We start from the raw sequence: 20,250 nt of genomic DNA on the forward strand, positions 1-20,250 counted from the left end.
TCATACTATATGCTATTCGTGGATAACGTGGCTCATCAAGTTCATCATCAGTGTCGCCCTACACAAAATAACATACACTCACACGGATACACTAATACACCCATAAATCAGGACCGAGTAGACCTGGTGCCCTCTAGATTTAGCTTTCACCATACATTCCTTATTATTTGAGATGATACTTTTATATATCTCTGCACACCTCTATAAATATACTATAAAATTTTAAAGACCTCTTATGGAAAAATTAACCATTAAAGTAATGTATTTAATTTAAAAAATGATTTTCGTCAAGAACCTTCCATGTTTAAGAGATGTAGAAGAAGAGTGAAAATCGCAGAAACCGTTAAATCTCTGTTTTTTTGATCTCTTTTTAAAGTTCTTAATCACAACTTTATTAATTTTTTGAGTTTTCAAAGATATGACTTGAAGTTGGCTAATCAAGAGTAAGAAAAATATGTTATTTTTAAATTAACCAGTCTGAATCAAAACTTTAACTTGTGACATATTAGCCAGGAATTATAGCTAATGTGTATTAATACTCTCCTTTTTTATACATCGAGATGAAAGATAATGTGCTACCTATGATTTGTAGCGCTAACAGTAGAAATTCGTAGCAGTGTACAGCATGTATCAATCAGCAGACTTACCACTTTCATATGCTTCAGTATAAATAGTTTTTTTGATTAAAATCGTACATAAAGGCACTACTTCCTTGTAACTATGGTTAACACTACACAAGGCATTTATAATTGATAGCACACAATTAAGGTTGTATATGTAAGACACCCCTTTTACGCTAGAGTGCACGTTTCAAACAAAATTTTTTATCAAGTCTTGTAAATACTTAACGATAACATTACTAATAAATTATAAACATATAGTGTGGCTAAATCAAGAAAAAAATTTGTTTGAACATATCGCTCAAGTATTTATAAGAATATAGTCATTTAAAAAATATCTACTTAACGCTTGTTAACTTATATAATTGATATCCGATTTTGATCCGAAATCTCTCATTCTCTTAAGAAATTAGTTATCTAGAATCGTAACTTTTTTTTAATGTAAGATATTAAATATTTATGATAAAAGAATCATTATTTATGATAATTTTTCTACAAAGTAATTTTTTTGACATGACTGATCAATACTTCACAATCAAAAAAAATTACGATTGTAGATAGTTAATTTCTAAGGGAAAGAGAGGTTTTGGATCGAAATCAGAAATTAATTATATAAGTTAACAAGCGTTAAGTAGATTTTTTTTAAATGGCGACATTATTATAAATACTTGAGCGATATGTTCAAACAAATTTTTTTCTTGATTTAGCCACACTATATGTTTATAAATTATTAGTAATGTTATCGTTAAGTATTTATAGGACTTGATAAAAAATTTTGTTTGAAACGTGTACTCTATCGTAAAAGGGGTGTCCTATGCAACCTTATACAACCTTACAGTAACTATGCAAAGTATGTTAACTTTCAATAAATACTAAGATTTTATATGAAGTGTCAGCAAACCGCGCAGCAAACTTTTTATTGATTAACTATATGTTATACATTCAACAACTCACGGTAAGGGGAACTCGGGTAGACTCTGTATTCTTGGGCAGGCTACAAAGTGTGGGAGGAGATTCAGGCCAAGTTCTGTAGCTATTTTAAATAGTGTTGCCTCCGGGCCTCACACCAAAATGTGCACACAACAGCAAGCCACATGAGAGAGAGAGAGAGAGAATAGAGTAGAGTAGAGTAGAGTAGTTTTATTAGGCTAAGGACCAACGGTCCAAAGTAGCCTTGCAATGTATACATAGCTGTTTCAGACAGCTTACAGAGGTTTAATAAGGAGCGAGTCCTATTACATTGTGTTCGCAAGTAATATCACATACAGATGAGTAAATTGGTAAATTGTAAGTAAGACAATACATAGTAATCATAATAATAGTTCTTAATCTTACTAATATATAAAGCAGAAGCGCTAAAACCGTTGTAATCGCTAACCGCCAAAATTACTGAACCGATTTTGTTGAAATTTTGCACACTGATTCATGATACTTCCTAGATGGTTTAAGTATAGTTTTTATCATAAAAAATTTAATAACAATAGCAATAAATGAGCTCAAAGTTTTGCAAAAGTGTGCCAGCTTTTCACTTTAGTTCAGTAAAATCCGCTAGGTGGCGTCGACATAAAATCGAAGCTACCTGGAACATAATTAAATAAGTGTGGTTATAATAGGCTGGAGCGTCTCCATAGTGTTGTAGTCGAGCTTCGGCAACTCAACGATCTGTATTGAGAATGCTGATAATAGTCTTGCAGCTAGGTATCCCGGTTACGGACGACACTCTTCTCTAAGGGGGAAGGGACCTAAGTGTCCATTCACCCTGAATCTCGATGAGTGCGATCAAAAAAAAAAAATAATTCCAACCGATGCCATCTCTGCCACAATACCAGGAGACATATCTAGCCAGAGCACAATCTGGTTCAACTAATCAGAGTTGTGAGGGAATAGTCCCACCATCTCACTTGGTGCAGTTAGAAAATTTGTGGCTACAAATGTAAGCAAGGGAAGAAAACAGCTCTGAGCTCTGAGGGGAATGGGCAGCCACAATGGCTACCTTCTTGGTCGTCGCGTCCCCAATGCGCTAACCCATATGTTCCCGTCTAACGATGAGCGGTTGGTTATCCGGGGAACGACCCGAGACGAGATATTCTTTGGTCAGCAGCGTACCTCCCTCTATCACAGTCTCCGTATATCGAGACTCCCAGGGTAAGAATCAAGCAACCGTAGCCAGCTCTTCATCATCAGGAATAAGAATAGCCTGGAAGTTTCACCACTGGCGCTTTTTAGCGCCATTATAAGTATTTACGTTCCCTACTTAACCATCAATTTCATTGGTTCTTTTTAGCATCCACCTAAGCGTAAACTACCTTGCCAACAAATACATTCTTATTACCATTTCCGGAAGCGATTTGTCGACTAAAAGACTATATTAACTAAAGACGGGCACTATTAAACCAAGTCAGCCATTCACTAGCAGACGTCACCTGCGGAGTTGTTCTTCGCAAGGCTGGAAAACCCGATGACCGACGACCCTATATTACCCTCTTGACTCTAAGAATTCAACCAGGAATCACTGATCCTCTCCAAAGTCTGCGTTGGTCAAACCTATAACAGCTATGTAGGAAAAAAAACTTGAGCCAACGGGACAGCCTTCACTGGACAAGTATCACTAACCAATCTCCCCATCTAAGATCACCAAAACAACTGAATCTGCAAATAAAAAAGGTTTTTTGGACACCAACGTCTTCGACTGTTATACCGGGAGACGTTGGGAAAGAGCACTACAACTAGCCCCAAACCTTCGGACTTTGTAATTTTTCTCCCAATCAGTCTGTATCTTTAACAGCAAGCCAGAAAAGATCACCCTGAGATATCCAGGTCACAATTGCTGTTAACTGCAGTCAAGAAAGAGTTAACTTAAAAAGCTCACCGGTCTTTTTTAGGGCCATCTGACGTCGAACTACCTTGCCAACAAATGTATTAGAACTTAACAAAGTTGACAGAAAACACACTTTAGGGGTCACACAAATTTTAAGCATGCCAAAAGTCGCAAGAGGGTGAATCGGAAGAAAAACTTCAAGTGTTTCTAATAAATACAATTTTACTTAGGCGTCAAGAAACTGACGCAGAAAATTTATCGAGATTGAAACAGCAGCGTCAAAATTAACAACTAAAGAGTCCATTACGTGAAAGATCAGCTTTTCATTGTACCCTCACAGCAATCTCTGAAATCTTTAAAGGTCCTACTTCAGATTTTTAAATAAGTAGAAAATGTTTTTGTGTTTTTGTGGCAATAAAAATGTAGGGTTTAAGGTCCAGGACTTAGTTGCTCTGGTAATAAAGTTGTGAGATATGAGAAAAAAAAATTTTTTTAATATAAATTTTTTGGGGGTTTAAAATCTTAACAGCTTTAAAAAATAGCCGTTTTTGTGAATTACACGGGAGAAACTGTAAATCAACGGTTTCTTATGGCCACTGATTATTTTATGGCATAAAGAACGCACGGCACTTTTCAGCATAATAATTTTTTTGAATTTTTATACCTCATTATTTAACCAAATAAAATATAGGGATTCCGAAAAAACATGTTTTTAATAAGAAGATTTTTGTTCTTAGATGTATCAGGAATATGTGTAAAATTTCTAACTGAAAATGTTTCACATTACATGTCAACAAACTACGGTGTTTTATTTAGTAAGTCTCGGGCGAAGCCGAGACGGGGGGCTGCTAGTAATAAGATAAATATAATGCAAACTATACGTCGTAGATGCTCAATTAATACTGAATATCAAAATTTGAGCTAGTCTTATAAATAATTGATGTGGATAAATTATTTATAAGAGAGAGAGAGAGAGAGAGAGAGAGAGAGAGAGAGAGAAATGACTATGAGAGTCTCGCTGCTAAGTGTTGGTGACTAGGATTTTTGACAAGCTTGGATACATTACTAATTTACCACGTTACATATCCTTTTTCACAAACCCCACGTACACCTTGTGCAGCTCAAGTTATCCTGCTGGTGTGGGACTTTATGCCGCAAGTTATTACTAAAAATGACAAAAGATATTATGGGTGTGAGCGTGTAAAGCGTAGTTGTTTGTGTGGTGTACTATATTTTATTTTCTTTTGGATCTTTGCAGGATATAACTGGTCAGCACTCAGTAGCCTTATTTTGTGTGATTGTAAAACATTCCGCTCTACTATTAGTATACTTTTATTAGAGAAGAATTGAAATTAATGTCCGTACCAGATGGTGGCAGGCTTAGATAATGAAAAAATATAAACACATGTAGAAAATGTACAAGTAAACGATCACTTAAAGATTTACAAAATTTTTCTTTCATTACTTATTTAAATAACGTATGAATAAAGCTCTATTGAGTAATTGAGTATAGCAACCCAAATAAAAAGTTTTTTTTGCTATTTTCTATGAGAACAACAATTGATACCGATAGAAATAATAAAAATTATTAAAAGACAAAAAATTTAAGCTCCGAGAGTAAAAGTAAAGAGCTATATTAAATAAGTTACTCAATTGAATAAAAAATTACTCCATATATCTTATCATTATAACTGTTTTACTTTTGTCCCGATCCTCAACTTAGTAGCTTTTAATTTTCCATTCTTATCTGGCTACCCAGCCTCCCCGTGCTTTAACTTAGTCAACAACTTAGCTGATAATTTGCCAGCAATCGGTCACGCTTTATTAGATTCAACTGGACGATTGGTAATGTGCGATTGCCAGCCATTATTAAAAAGAAGTGTCGTGTTTAAACATTTTGTTGTATGTTTCGTGCTGAGTTCAAAGTATACTCATAACTGTATTTAAGTGATAGGACTTTATCAGTATCTAACATCAATTTTAAGAAAATGTGCAACTTATTTGTAACTAGATATACAATGTTCCACTACAGAAAGTAAAGAAGGTAACGCTTATGAGTTGGAAGGGAAAAAAAAAGAAAAAAAAAAAGACCTTAACGTAATCGAAAAAATTTAAATTTAATTTAAGAAACACAAGTTAAGCAACAAAAACCTTATACCAAGGGGTAAAAAATAAATCAAGCAAGAAAGTAAAGAAAATGAGAAAAAGGGGTTTTAAAACGATTTTTTAGGAGTGTTGGGCTTAATTTTGGGCTCGATAAAATAGATATTTCCGCCATTCTATTAACCATGATTCTTGGTAGTCTGTGCATTATGCCAGAGTCGCGTTTTGGGTAGCACACTGATGACAGAACTTCCATATTCCGGTAAGATGAGTAATTACAGCACGGAAATCGGAGCCCCGATCTTCCGCACTACCAACAGTCAGAGCCAGAGACTGGTTTTAGCATCTTCTATTAAAACGGAAGGGGGTCGCGAATGTCGCCAGTGAGTAGGCGAGGGACATTGTCGGGCCAAGTCACACTCAGCACCATTAGATCTGGGAGGGTGACCTGGAGATCCCGCTTTTCCAGTATTGTCATTTATTTTATACATAGGTTATCACAAAATTCTTTAAATTTTTCCATTATAAATTTAGTCCAGTTATCCATAAGTATGTATTTCGGTGGTCCCACTGGTTGAAAACCAATTCTTCGAATGCTCTCCTCATATTCTTGCCATCAACTTCGCGATGACGAGATAATCCAACATACTTAGGAAATGGGTCTTGAAGGAGTATAACACATCGGTAACCGGTTTTAGATGGTGGTTTTGATCTAAGTATGCCATCAGCCTCTTTTATCCAAGGTTGTTCAATATTCGTGATAACATCCTGACCTATAATGGTATACCGTTAGACACGAAAAGGTTTTCTTGAGTCTCATATGTGCGGCTTATGGCTCTACAAAAGCTTTTTGTATTGCTTTTAGTCTTAGTTCTTTTGGAAGAACTATTTTCCACGTATCTAAATTTGGAATTACTGAGTTTGTAAAAGTATTCGATTTTTGATACCACAGTTTCCCTTTGGAAATTTTTCAATTTGATAATTTCTTAGGGGTCCGTCTTACTTGCTGCACGTGCCTTTTGTAACATGCGTCATCCATAGAAGTTGTCGCGATGATGTGTGTCAGTGCTCTTACAGAGTTCTTAAGTTTTTTTAACCATAAAAGGCTGCTTTGGTCAGTGATAACGGTAAAACTTTTTCTATGAAGATACCTCCTTGGGTCATAAATTGACCATAACACCGCTAGGTACTCCTTTTCCGTTACTCTGCAGTTTTTCTCAGCTTTACTTAGGATTCTGCTTACATAGTACATTGGGTGTTCTTTACCATTGATATTTTAAGTAAACACCTCTGCCACAGCATAGCCGTTATCATTAGTTCTTAAAACAAACGGATTTGTGAAATCGGGCCTTGCCAGTACTGAAATATCAGTAAAGCTTGCTTGCTCGAATGCCTGTTCTTGTTTAGTGGTCCACTCCCATTTTGTGTTTTTAGTTCTGCTAAGTTTTGAATAAAGCAGGCACACTATCTAACCATCCCAATAAACCGTTTTAGTTGTTTTAAATTTGTCTAATCTGGATACTCGACAACGGGTCTGAACTTATGTAGATCGACTCTTAACCCGTGCTTATTAACTCTTTACCTAAGATACATTACTTTAGTACCTATATACTCGGATTTATTAAGATTTATTATATTACAAGATAGGAATTATTAAGGGCTTTTCAAACAATGTGAGCCATTTCCTATACTTGTAAAAGTTCTCCGTTACGATTTTTATATCATCCATACAAGTATAGACGTACGGCTCCCATTCTGGTTTAGTAATTTTGCCCATTAGAGCCTGGAAAGTGACAGGCTCGTTCGTAATACCATAATATGAATTTGTATGTATTAGTATTTGCCTTGACCTGCTACCATAAAGTCTATCAGCTCCTCGCTGTTATCCCTTAATGTAATTGCTGTTATCCCTTGATGATAAGCTTTTCTAAGGTCAATTTTAAAGATAAACTTAGTCTCACATAGCTTGTCCAGGATATTGTGTATTACGCGCATCAAATATGCATTTTTTTGTGACTTCATTCAATTCCCTACAGTCGATACAAAAACAAAACTTGCCGTTAGCCTTTGAGGCTAATAATGGACAGCTGCATTAAGCACTTTTCGACTCCTTTATGGTATTTTTTGAATAAGTCTGTCAATCTCGTCATATGACCCTGCAACACCTTCGGCACAGTCTCAGTTTAATTATTGCCTGGCCTTTTACGTTCATCTGATTATTAGCTATGATTGTGACATTTAAATTTGCGAGACGTAGAGGTAAATACTAATCTAGTAGTTGGGTCAGTTCATTTGTTATGGGACTGGCGATGCAACCTCTCAATTGCTGCTGTGGGTTAGAAACACGTAAAATCTTCCGCCATTGGAAAGAACTTCTTTCATGTTAAATTGTCTTGACTCCATGAATCTGTATCGTAATCTATACGAAATTCAAGTTGGCGTAAGAAATCAATACCTAGTATTACTTCACAGTTAAGACAATCTACGAGTCTGAATTCGATAGTCTTTTACACTACCTACTTCGAGGATTAAATTTCTTTATTCTTTTTGAAAAATTGTTACCAGAGTAACAATAGACTACCACTATTACCTAACGCGGACACCCATATTCCGTTAATATCCTTATATTCTTTCAGCACTTATTAGTTTCGATAGGCTTGTTTTGTCTATGTCAAATCTACGCTTACCCATTAGCGTTGTACCATTACCGTTTGATAAGTTCTACTTCTAACGTCTGCTTTAAAATATGGGGGATATTTTGCCTCCACATATTCCCAAACCTATCGAATGCATTTTTTTAACTGTGTGTTAACTTTTTTTCTAAATTAATAATACGATTGCAGATTTTCCTCTGTAGGAATCATTTTACTATAAGTTACCTAACGTGTACCCCCACAGTACTTGCAAGATTACTCACCATAACTTTTCTATTGCAGGTGTACACTTAGCACATACAGAAGAGTGCCTAATTATTAATTTATTTACATTTTCCTTCAGGTCAATTGATGGCTTATCTGTTGATTGTGCTCGAGCCTGTTATCAATTCTGAGAGAGAGCATTGACCCATAATGCGCTTCTTTTTGTAATTTTTCCAATATTTCCTCGCTTCTAGCAATATATGACTTGACGGCAATTTCTGGGCTATTGTCTGTTTTGCTTGCATATAAAGCATGCACTTGATTTCGTACCCTTTTGTCCTCCCTTGCTAGTCATGTTATTGTTGAGACCTCTCTATTGCGTTATGTTTGTCCCCAAATTTGCTTGATTCTGCTTTTTGCTTTTATCAATTGAAGCCAATGATTCTGAACTTTCAAGGGCACTTAGTGCGCTGTTTGTAATCTCTATTGTCTCCACTGTTGCTAACTTTGTAACTATTTTCTGCCAGTGGGATTAGTAGGCTATAAAGGGGAGTAGGAATTCTTCAGATCCGGGAGAGGGTTGACAATCGCTGTCTTGACTTTTAATTAACTTCATCTTCTTTCCCAACTCTAGGAAGTCTGTAAAATTTTAGATGTGGGCTCAATTCATTGGTTTCGAAGACCAGAGTATAGATTTCTATATGTTCTATTGACTTGTTGTTCCAAAATTAAGGAAGGATTTACTTCATCCATAAGTGTTTGGATTTCTGACAGGTAGGCCGCTACGTTCTCATTTGGTCCTTACGTGCGCCTATCAATCGATCTCGAAAGCTGCTCATGTTACCCTACAACCCCAAACTGTAACCGAAATGGATTTATTATTTCTCACATAAAATGCCACAAACATTTCTTCTTACAGAATCAATGGTTATCTTGGGTGCCAGCATAGTTAATAGAGCTTGCAAAACATCCTCTATTGTCAATCCATATGTTAACAAGCATTCACGTAGATTCACTATAAACTCTTCTAGATCGTCCCTATCTGTGTTACCGAATTCCATCCCCTATTTGTAAAATATATCTACGGTCTGTAGTTTTCGCCTAAAATCTATACTTCTCCATAGCCTCTTTACTTGGTTATATGGATTATCTCATTGATATAGACCCGGCTGCCTCTGAATCTGCTGGTTTTGTTCGTAGCACAAAGTATGTCTTAGTTACGGATCACATGCGTGCTTGGAAGGGGGTTGACGTTTTCTTTCTTGCGACTTTTATTCTCTAATGCTGATGTCGGCAGACGACAAACGCGTAGGAACGATATTTTCTGAATAAAGAGGTATTTCTACTGAATACATATGGCGGTAAGCGTTGTCAGTAGTGGGAGTGAGCAATATATATTTTCCTATATTATATAGTTAACTCAGTGGGGCATTCCACAAAAACCCCCTACAACCCCCTATTTTCCTCCCACCACCTCCCCACCAACACCCCACAAAATAAGGTAAACATACGTTATTTTTTTGCTTATTTTGACATATCGTAGTTTTTCTCAAAACCCCCCACAGCCCCTCTCATCGACACCCCACAGCCCCCCACGCATTTTTTCATGGCCCCCCACCGTCCCCCACGAAATATTATATGTATAGTATAAAAGTATAGTATAAGTCTTTATTCAAGCCAGGGGGTTCAACCACGTATGGCTTAATGGTATGATAACAATGTATGTTTTAATATTTAATTAAATAGTTACAGATTACTGCACAATACTATAATCGGCTAAACTTAAATACAATCAATTGTATTTCGATTTACTGGATCCCTTGGTTTCTTTGTAAGCATAAAGTTTTTGGTGGGCTGACTTTTTTTGTTAGCATTTTGTAACGTTGCATTTTGCCAGCCCTGTCAATGTGTTAAAGTCTATTATCACATTCCTACCAAATCATATGGAAATATTGTATAGTATTTTTTCTCAAAACATCCCACATTCACTGTACGTTATACAACTAAGTACGTTTAAAAACCAACTTATATGGAGTTAACAATATTTTGAAACCAAATAATATATACACATATATTAATGCGCATACTTATTATATCATCATCACTTACATAGTCCTTTAATACACAATTCTTCTTTTTACGTACATAAACTTAGAGTATCATTAACATAAACAATGAAAGTTTCGCATCACTTTAAGAGTCATCTTATAGAGCCTGATTAAACCACGAAGACTTACGTCCATTTCTATTCTGTTTTAAATTAATGCTGAAATTGGTACAATAGATGAACACGATATACATTTATGATATGTATTATTAATTAATAAATTTTACCTATACATAAAAAAATAATAACTAATAATAATTAAATCATGTTATGAATATTAGATACATTATTACATTCGAAAATTTCTTTAAAAACTATATTTTCCATCTCTCAACTGTTTTCTCTATCGACTTAAACAAAAATTCCAGTTTTATTTTTGCATCTTGATAAAGCCACATATAATTGACCATGAGAACATAAAGGTTTTTTTAAGTATAATCCCACATTATCAAAACTTTGACCTTGAGACTTTTTCATAGTCATAGCAAATGCTACAACTAATAAGAATTGTTTTCTATATAAAATAAAAGATAATGATGAAGTATTTCCAGTATTTAATGTAATTCTTGGAATGAAAACTTTAGTACCAATTTTTTCTCCCGTTACTATTTCGCCTTCTACGTTATACTTCAGTAATTAAGTAATTCGCAATCGTGTACCGTTACATAATCCGTCTGATATACTCAAATTTCGAATTAACATTACTATTGTACCTATTTCAAATTTAAGTTCATGAGGTGGCAAGCCTTCACGAATGTTGTTTAACATTTCTACGGGAAAATTTATATAAATATTATCATCTGATATATCAACACCTTTATATGTTGCAGTATCGATGCTGTAATAAGTTTTAGTTTCCCCATGTAATTTACTTAAAATCTTATTGTTTCAAAAAAAAGTATATTCATTATGTAAAGTTAGTATCACGTTATTGTCAAAACAGTTGCTGTAATTACCAAATATTTTGGTACAGACATCATCTGTTATACAGGATTTAGGAATGTTAAATGTTTTTATGTCCTCTTCTCCAATTCTTAACAATAATTTTGAAAATTCGTTATTACTAGAACGGATGTTATTTTGTAATCTTAAAATTTTAAAGAAGTTCCATAAAAATGATGATTTAATAGTTTCTTCTATTATTATAGTTTTAGTACCGTTTTTTATAACTGGAAGAAGGATGTGTCGAAAATCTCCTCCTAATACTATTAATTCATCACCAAAGCAAAGTTTTATATTACACAAGTCTCTCAACGTTCTATCAACGATTTCTAAAGCTTTTTTTGGAATCATAGAAGCCTCGTCCCATATTATTAAATCAACTTCCCTCAATTTTTTTTTTTCAGTTTCAAATTCTAAAAATGCACTTTTAATATTATCTAAGTCTAGAGGTGAACGAAAAGATCTATGACTGGTCATACCTTTTGGTAGTAAGACAGATGCAATTCCTGTTTAAGCCATTGACAAAATATTTTTACCTGTAGCAATAATGTAATAAATGAGTGTCTTATTTAAGTAGGTTTTTCCGGATCCACCAGGACCATCTATGAAATATACTTTTTCATCTTGTTCACAAATAGTTTTAAAAATTTTTCTTTGATTTTCATTTAAATTTGTGTACATTGTATCGAACATTTTTTTACCGAAAGATATTTCCTCAATATTGCAATTATTTATATAGTTGCTAATGGTTGGTGTCGGTAAACTAAAAGACTCACATGATTTACCTTCCGATACCAAAATTTGATTAATATGTAGAAGAGCACAATTATTATTATCATTATCGAAGTCTTCCGTAAAATATTCTTTATATTCATTCCATATTTTATCTCCTTGAATGTTTTCTGAAATCAAAAACCAAGCAAAAAATTGTCTTAACTTGTATGGAAACATAATTGTTATGGCTTCTTTAAAAATATTGTCGATTTCAGAATCATGTTCTATTAAACCCATTGCAATTGCAGTATCCCTGACATTTTTATATGTTATTCCATTATGTTTTTTAACGTCTTTAAACGATGTAGCCCCATGTAATTTTTTAAAAATAAGTTTTAAAAAAAAGCGTTCATGATCTTTTGGAGATACTATGTTTAATCTACCTATAGCAATATTTTTCAGTGTAACTTTCCTTTTTTTCCAAATTTTAAGTTTATTGTCAAAAATGTAATGTTCTGGAATGTTAACATATTAAAGCGATTTTGCAAAATCATCTACTTTATTTAATTTAATCCAAGCTGTAGTTACAAATCATCACAAATCATCAGGAATCACAAATTCCCACTAAAAATTTGACGTGGTAATATAATTTTCCAACAATTACTTTACTGTGTAACTAAAAAAGTTAAGAATAAATAAGAAAAATACACAAGAATTATGAAAATGTATTTCTTATAAAATATTCAAAAGTTGGGGGGTTGGCGCGCTGTGCGCGCAGGGGGGCGTAGCCCCACTAGTATATATATATATATATATATATATATATATATATATATATATATATATATTATAATATTATATAGCACGATTAAGATAATTAAAAAAGGAGAAATTGAATATTAGCTTGTTGATCAATGATTATTGTAAATAATAAAATATATTATGTCAAAGTAAAACAAGTACTTATGTTAAGTGACGGAAAAATTTAGTTGTATTAAATTAGTTGCATTCAATATCTTGTTGTAGTTTTATCCTAATTATATTGTAACTAAACAAGTACATATCTATTCAATGTCATGTAAACTATCTATTCTGCGTTTACTGTGATGCGTAACCGCGTGCTTGTTAAATATATTAAAATACGTGTGCTTTTAACAGCAGTGTCTGTTCACTACAATGGCCACCGGAGTGTCAAGCAACCAGTCGTCAGACTCCTCTCTGCTGAATTCCTTTAATACGAGAGAACAGCGTGAATCGCCATTTTGGGACACATTAGCTGGGGATTAATGCTAATGCAGCTCAACCGGAAAAACTAAGAATTTAACCATAATCTCATTTGCTGGATACACCTCCCGCAAGTGAAACCATCTTCCAGTTTATCTGGAGTATACTGACACGCCTCAACCAGAAAGTATCCAGTCTCGAGATTAACTGGATGATAGCACATCAGCCGTGACCTTACTCCACTAAACTATACCGCGAACGGCAATTTCAGAAAACGATTAAACTGTATGCATACTACAGACAAGAAACATCAAAATTATATTGTAGCTGCCTAGACAAGGATCTTGACATCTTAGATATTCTTGACAAAAAATCGGATTATCTCCAAAGGAGACTGCACCTCTTCGGACATTCCATAAAATCATAATCTATCATACCTAAGGGTTCTGGTACCTCTGGTTAACACAATCTCGCTTCACAGCTTATACAGTACATCTACATCCATATTCACATGACAGCGAAGTCGAACGGATTCTATAATTTTGGGTGTTGCTAGTCATACTTTCGAATGGCATCTGCGTTTTTTTTTTTCTTTTTCTTTACAGCTACTGTTTTAGTACATTTATTTGAATAAATTCATGCTCACAAAAACTGCATTAAAAATTAATTTTTATTTAGGCTCGAAAGAAAAAAAAGCACAAGTTTGTTGTGTTAGAATAAAACTATCAATACTAGCTGCATTCTAATTAACACTAATAACACATTTAAATAATACTCACTAAGCTTTAATAAATAGAAGCAAGAGATGCAATTCTTCCTTTTCTTCTGACTAATAATATAAATTGATAAACTAGTGCCTTTAACCAAATAACCCAGTAATCGCGTTTGTATTGGTTAAAACTAATTTATAATGATAACTCATTCTAATTTATTGTGATGTTAGTTAATTATTCAGCGCTTATAACGTAAATGACCCAATACGGTCTTATATTTTCATATCTTAAATGAATTAGAATGTTAATTAATAATCAAGCACCTTGAACAAAACAATCCAATGCGCTCAAGTTTTTTCCATTTTAATTTATTATGATCTTGGTTGATAAATAAGAGCTGATAACTATTTGACCAAGTACGCTCTAGTCGTGTTATTTGTAGTAAATTAAATGATTGTACTAATCAAACGCATTAACGGAATAATCATGTATGGGTAGATTTTTTTGTATAATATAAATATTAATGCTGATTATCGACTATGGGATTTTAATTTAACTATGCATTGCTGTAATGTTTATTTATTTACATATAATATTTTTATTTTATATGAATAAAATCTCACATAATTACCGTAATTCATTAACGTCTTCATGTTCTAAAAAGTTAGTAAATTTTATTTATAACCAAATGCTTTTTTTTAATAATACCGTACACATGATTAATTTTATTGGTAATAACTGCAATTAACCACTATGAAAGAAGTATATAAAATAAAAGAAAAATATTGTCTCAATAACGAAATGTGCTTGTATGTTCGGTGTAAATAAGAAATAATTCAGATTAGTATAGAGGTGCTTTTACTAGTTGATAATTTATAACTGATATTTTGTAACTAACAAGTGAAATTTTACAAATAATTCCGTTAATTTGACTTTATTTTTGTTAAGAACCTTGATATTGAATATTATTTACAACTTTAATAGTAAACAGGTGTTTTAAACTACTTATCACCCTACCTCTCAGTTTTTCCTGTTTGATAATAAGAACTGTTCTCTATGATTAAAGCAGTGCTGTGAATAACTTAAGGTAGTGGACAAAGAACCTTTCATAGCATTTATTTCTTTCTAACTATTTATTACATCAATTACCAACGAAAATAATTAAATGCTTAGCATCAATTATTTAAAAAAAGGCGTTTGAATATTGATAAACATTACTATTAGTCTTCCAAACATAAAAAAGTGAATAAATCATAGTATTTATTGACAATATATCCATGCAACATAAAAATATTATTTAGAAACCCAAAAATATAATAGCAATTCATTGCTAAATAAAAAATCCTCACTCAATAGTTAGCATTATTCAAAATAAGCAAAGAGACTGGAGTGCATTAGATTATTCCTTTAATGGGCTTGATTATTAATTAACTTTTAATTTATTAAAGATTCGAAGACCAAAATCTACTACGTCATTTGGTTTTAAGCACTTGTTTATTAACTGAGATCATAATAAATTAAAGTGTCGAAGACTTTGGTGAACTAGATTATTCTGTTCAAGGTGGTAGATTACCAACTGACATTTTGTTGTTTTTAAGATGAAAAGACTAGAGTACCTTAGATTGTTATGCTCAAGCTGTTTGATTATTACATTTAATTTGTTAAAGATGAGAAGACTCAAGTAGATAATTTAGTTATAAGCATTTGTTCATTGTTTAACACCATAATGAAGTAAAATGAAAAAAAAATGGGCATTCTAAGTTATTCCGTTAAAGGTGTTAGTTCATTGAGAGACAATTCATTTAAGACATGAAAAAATCAGATTACAGTGGCTTATTTTTGTTATTAGAGCTTGTTTATTATTTAATGTAATAACAAATTAAAATCAAGATTACTTAGACATACGATTTAAAAAAACGTTCATTAGTTGACATTTCAATTTATTTAAGATAAAAAGATTAAACCAGTTAAAGGTGCTTGTTCATTAATTAGTAATTTGATTTATTTAAGGAGAAAATATTAGATCTACTTGTTCAATTAACGCTATTGCTTATTGAAAGCAAAAAAATTTGAGCACACTAAGTTTTTGGGTCGAAGATGCTTGTTTATTAGTTAACATTATAAATTAGTTATAATAATAATATACACGCGCCTACCGAGTTATTTGGTTAAAGACGCTAGTTTATCAATTGATATGTTAAGTAGAAGAAAAAAGAATTGCACCTACTCATTTTGTCACTATTCATCAGAGTTTAGTGAAAATAATTGATCTTTATTCAAAGGTATTTTAAGTGTAAATTAGAATACAGCTAGTATTGTTAGTTTTTTACGGACTACATGAACTCATGCTTTTTTTCTTTGGAGCGCTCAATTTATAAAAATTGAACAAACATTGATTGTCAATCCAGTTTATTTTAATATAAATTTATTTTAAAGACTATACGACAACAATAGGTGTAAAGAAAAAGAAAAAAAAAAAAAGCGCAGATTCAATGCGGAGGTATGACCAGCAAAAACAAAAATCGTTGAGTCCGCTTGGCTACGGCATAACATGAGTAAGAAGGTATAGATATGATTTATAAGCTGTGAAGTAGGCTTGGGTTAACTATACATATATCACATAGAAAGGGAAAGTGGGAGTAGGGAAAATGGGTAGAGACTATTTCGAGCTGTACTCTAGTAGCGCCAGCCTTAAGCCTGTGAGTGTCTAGAGTACTAAACTCTAGTTTAAGGGGAATGCCGCCTTGTCTGGCATCACTGTTCCTAACACTTACTTAAACTCCCCCAAAATCTTAGACTCTTTATCAACGAGAAAAATAATGCCCAAAATCTTGCAAAGATGAAGAAATCTTGATTGAAAATCTCATCTTAAGTTCTAGAAAAGAGAGGTTAGATTTTAAAAACTTTAGTTGCGAAGTAATAAATTCAACAAACTCATAGTCAAGACTGAAGTCCCTACCGGAGAATGCTTCAAAAATAACCTCGTTATAAGCGGTCTACTCCTTATCCCATCAATAAGGAAACTACCTCTTCTTACTTAACTTTGATAAAGCAGAAATTCGCAAACTAATGACACATGAAACTAGCTAAGGATTACGTAATAATCAATCTTAAGGTACATCAACAAGTTCTCGACAACCCGGAATTTGAATTCTGTATATTCTCTGAAATGAAATACATTATCTACTTCTTGAAAATTTATCGCGGCAATCTGCAACATCATAAATGCCGTTATGCTTTTTTATTATTTTCCAAACGTTTGGAAGTAGGTAACGGTCATGTGCCTCCCAAGTCAAAAAAATCTTGCACTTCCTTTTTAAACAAAATACCTATTAACTTTCTCTCCTCAATTAGCAAGGTCGCTAAAGCTTTGAAACTTTAAAAAGTATTATAACAACTCCAATCATCTCAAGCTTGCTAAGTTGTCCAAAATTTAATATAAAAATTAATGAAAATATAAGTGATTGAGCAAGACTATTTAAATAAAAAATAATACTACAGAAAAAGTACCCATAAGTAATTAGAAAAATCAGAAAAATATTAAAAAATATAATCGAAAGTTAGAAAAATATTACCGACGACGTAAAAATTACGGTACGAAATGTATAGAGATGTTGTGTGGCTTGTCAAAGCTGAATTAAAAACAGAAAAAATCAAATGGGATACATAAAACAATTATTTTTAACAAAAAAAGTAGGAGTTAAGATTCACAAAGTATTATATTAGTGATGTAAAAAAAAGGTTATCCCATCAAATCCATTCCTGAGATAATGAAAATTTTACTGGGAAGGCTACACTAGGATTTAATTTAATACGTTTTAGGATAAAACATGTTAGCCTAATTAACAAATCACTTGATTGTTTTCTTTCTTTTTACGTACACGACACAAGCTTAAGAGAAACAATTAATGAAAAAAAACAGATGGATTTTTTCCGTCCTATCAGATGTCTTAACAGGTAGAAAAAATGTTCAAAAATTATTTGCTAAGAATTTTTTCTAGGACTTATAAGTATTTATAATACACAAATGAATTAAAAAAATTGAAAGTTAATTTTTTCTTATAAAATGACATGTTTAAAATGATCGTAGTCAACTCTGGATTAAAAGCCTTACAACTGGACGCTTTAATTGGGTAAAGTTCAAATTATGTCATAACAAATTTTTGTTTTTGAAATTTATACTGCAACTTCATTTAAGTATTAAAATTTTTTTATTATTTGATGGCAATACTTCTTAGTTAAATATTAGTTTTACGACTAGCCCAGCAAGTGTTTTGATGTATCACAAATATTACAAAAGAATTGTTAGTTCTATTAATTTAACTTTTTTGTTTTTCCAGCTTAATAGCGTGGATGTTGCCTTCTTCTTGTATGTATAGTATCTGATATAGTAATCGGTAGTATTCAAACAGTCACTCGAATGATATAAAACTGGTTTGAATGAAAAGTTCATGAAAAATAATAAAAAGAGGAAGAAAGTAAATTTAAAGGAAAACGAGTATTAATAGGTGAAAGACAACTTTTATGCTTAAAATGCTGAATGAACTCTATCTGCTGCATTATTGCAATAAAAATTAATACACTCAAACTCATCAGCTTTACAAGTCGTAAATCATCTCATATTTCAACCGTTTTTAAATGACAGTTAACACAAGATACGCATGTTTGTGATAGCACTACATAGGCCTAATAACACTATAGGGTCGTCGGTACAGTTGCTGTACTTTCATCAGGACAAAAACAAACATATTTTACAAAAAGTAAACATATTTTACGCAAGACTTACAACAACTAAAAGCAACTTAATTAAATGGGAATCTCTTAATATGTATTATATTTCGTCAAAAGTTTTCTTGATCTCATTACTGACATTTTTTTAAGTTGAAAAGAAAAATAGTCTATAAGTTGATTTATGCAAAAGTAACAGCTCCTTCTAATGGCGTTAGTTCAATATCTATTAGAATAATACAGTAAAACATTCTAATGCCCTGCATGTGTTAGCATTCCATGGTCTAGAAAACTTTTTTTTATCATACTCCCACCATAAGCTGACTTTTCTTGCCTTCAGATCGGGAGGCAATTATACACGGAAGGGAATACTGATCTTTTGTCCCTTGTGGCATAATATATTTTTGCATCTTCATCCAAAAATTTTACTATTTCATTTAAAAATATACAAATTATTCAGATAGCACATACTTTCTATGCATACATATGCCAATATATTACTGACTGATAGCTTATTTTTAACAAAGTTAAATTTACCGGAATTGCTATAATTTTTAGCTCTCTCAAAACTGAAGAAAATCTTTTTGTTGTGACGACAATACCATCGGATAGACTTCTTATAGAAACAGACTGTCCATGGTGCGAAGTGCGACCAACACATGCCTCAGCCAAAGATATAGTAACGCGATTTTCATCAGTGAAAAAAGAAAAATGGCAGTCTGATAAAATGGTCAAAGGAAGAAATGAACCTTGTAACATTGTGTGAGTATAGTTTATAATAATTACTGAATTTTGTTCTAAATATTCAAACACTTAAAAATAACTTTTCTTTTAGTCAAATATTGGAGATTCTTGCAAGTGTGCGGGACGAAGAAGAGGAGTACCTGTGTAACCAAATTTATAAAAACACGATGAAACTTTTTTTTCCTTACGAATTATAACTTGAATTTATAGGCATGAATCGTTTAATAAAATTTAGATGTCTTAGAGCATAAGTGAAAATTTTTTTCCAACTCTTAGTTAAAAAAACACACATAATTCAAGACTTGACTTTAGTCCAGGTGGAGCTACTCTAGTGGCCTCCTTAGCTATAAGTAGGGTCGAATTAGCTGAAATGTCAGTAATTTTTTGTGAAATTCAGACTAACTCGAAAAAAATATATTATACAGAATCAAATAATGCCAATCAGTTGTGATAAAATCAAACAAAAAAATTTTTCAAACATGGCAAAACACGGTTTTTAGCGTCGAAACGAACAGAAAGCCTTAAAAATAGTAAAAAAAAAACAACATATATAACAGTGTGTAGCAAAAAAATAAATAAAGGAAGCTACAGTTAAACTTAATTGGTCCATTGGTTTCCCTGCAAAATGCAAAAAACCTCGTGTTTTGAGCCAATTTAAAAAAAAAAAAATTGACTCTCG

General features: G+C 32.6%; 1 protein-coding gene across 1 annotated transcript in view; it reads left to right on the top strand.

Moving 5' to 3' along the window:
* The window catches only part of LOC106645032 (deoxyribonuclease TATDN1), a 154,228-nt gene extending 134,412 nt beyond the window's left edge, over positions 1–19,816 (top strand). Inside the window, exons 4-5 of the mRNA XM_089593852.1 lie at positions 19,386–19,589; positions 19,663–19,816. Coding sequence (XP_089449978.1) covers positions 19,386–19,589; positions 19,663–19,768 — 310 coding nt within the window. The 3' untranslated portion in view covers positions 19,769–19,816. The remainder of the gene's footprint in view (positions 1–19,385; positions 19,590–19,662) is intronic.
* The last annotated feature ends 434 nt before the right edge of the window (positions 19,817–20,250 follow it).

The sequence above is a fragment of the Copidosoma floridanum genome, unplaced genomic scaffold (genome assembly GCF_036245765.1).
Source record: "Copidosoma floridanum isolate Cflo_tuat_1 unplaced genomic scaffold, Cflo_Japanese_pri ptg000020l, whole genome shotgun sequence".
Classification (NCBI taxonomy): domain Eukaryota; kingdom Metazoa; phylum Arthropoda; class Insecta; order Hymenoptera; family Encyrtidae; genus Copidosoma; species Copidosoma floridanum.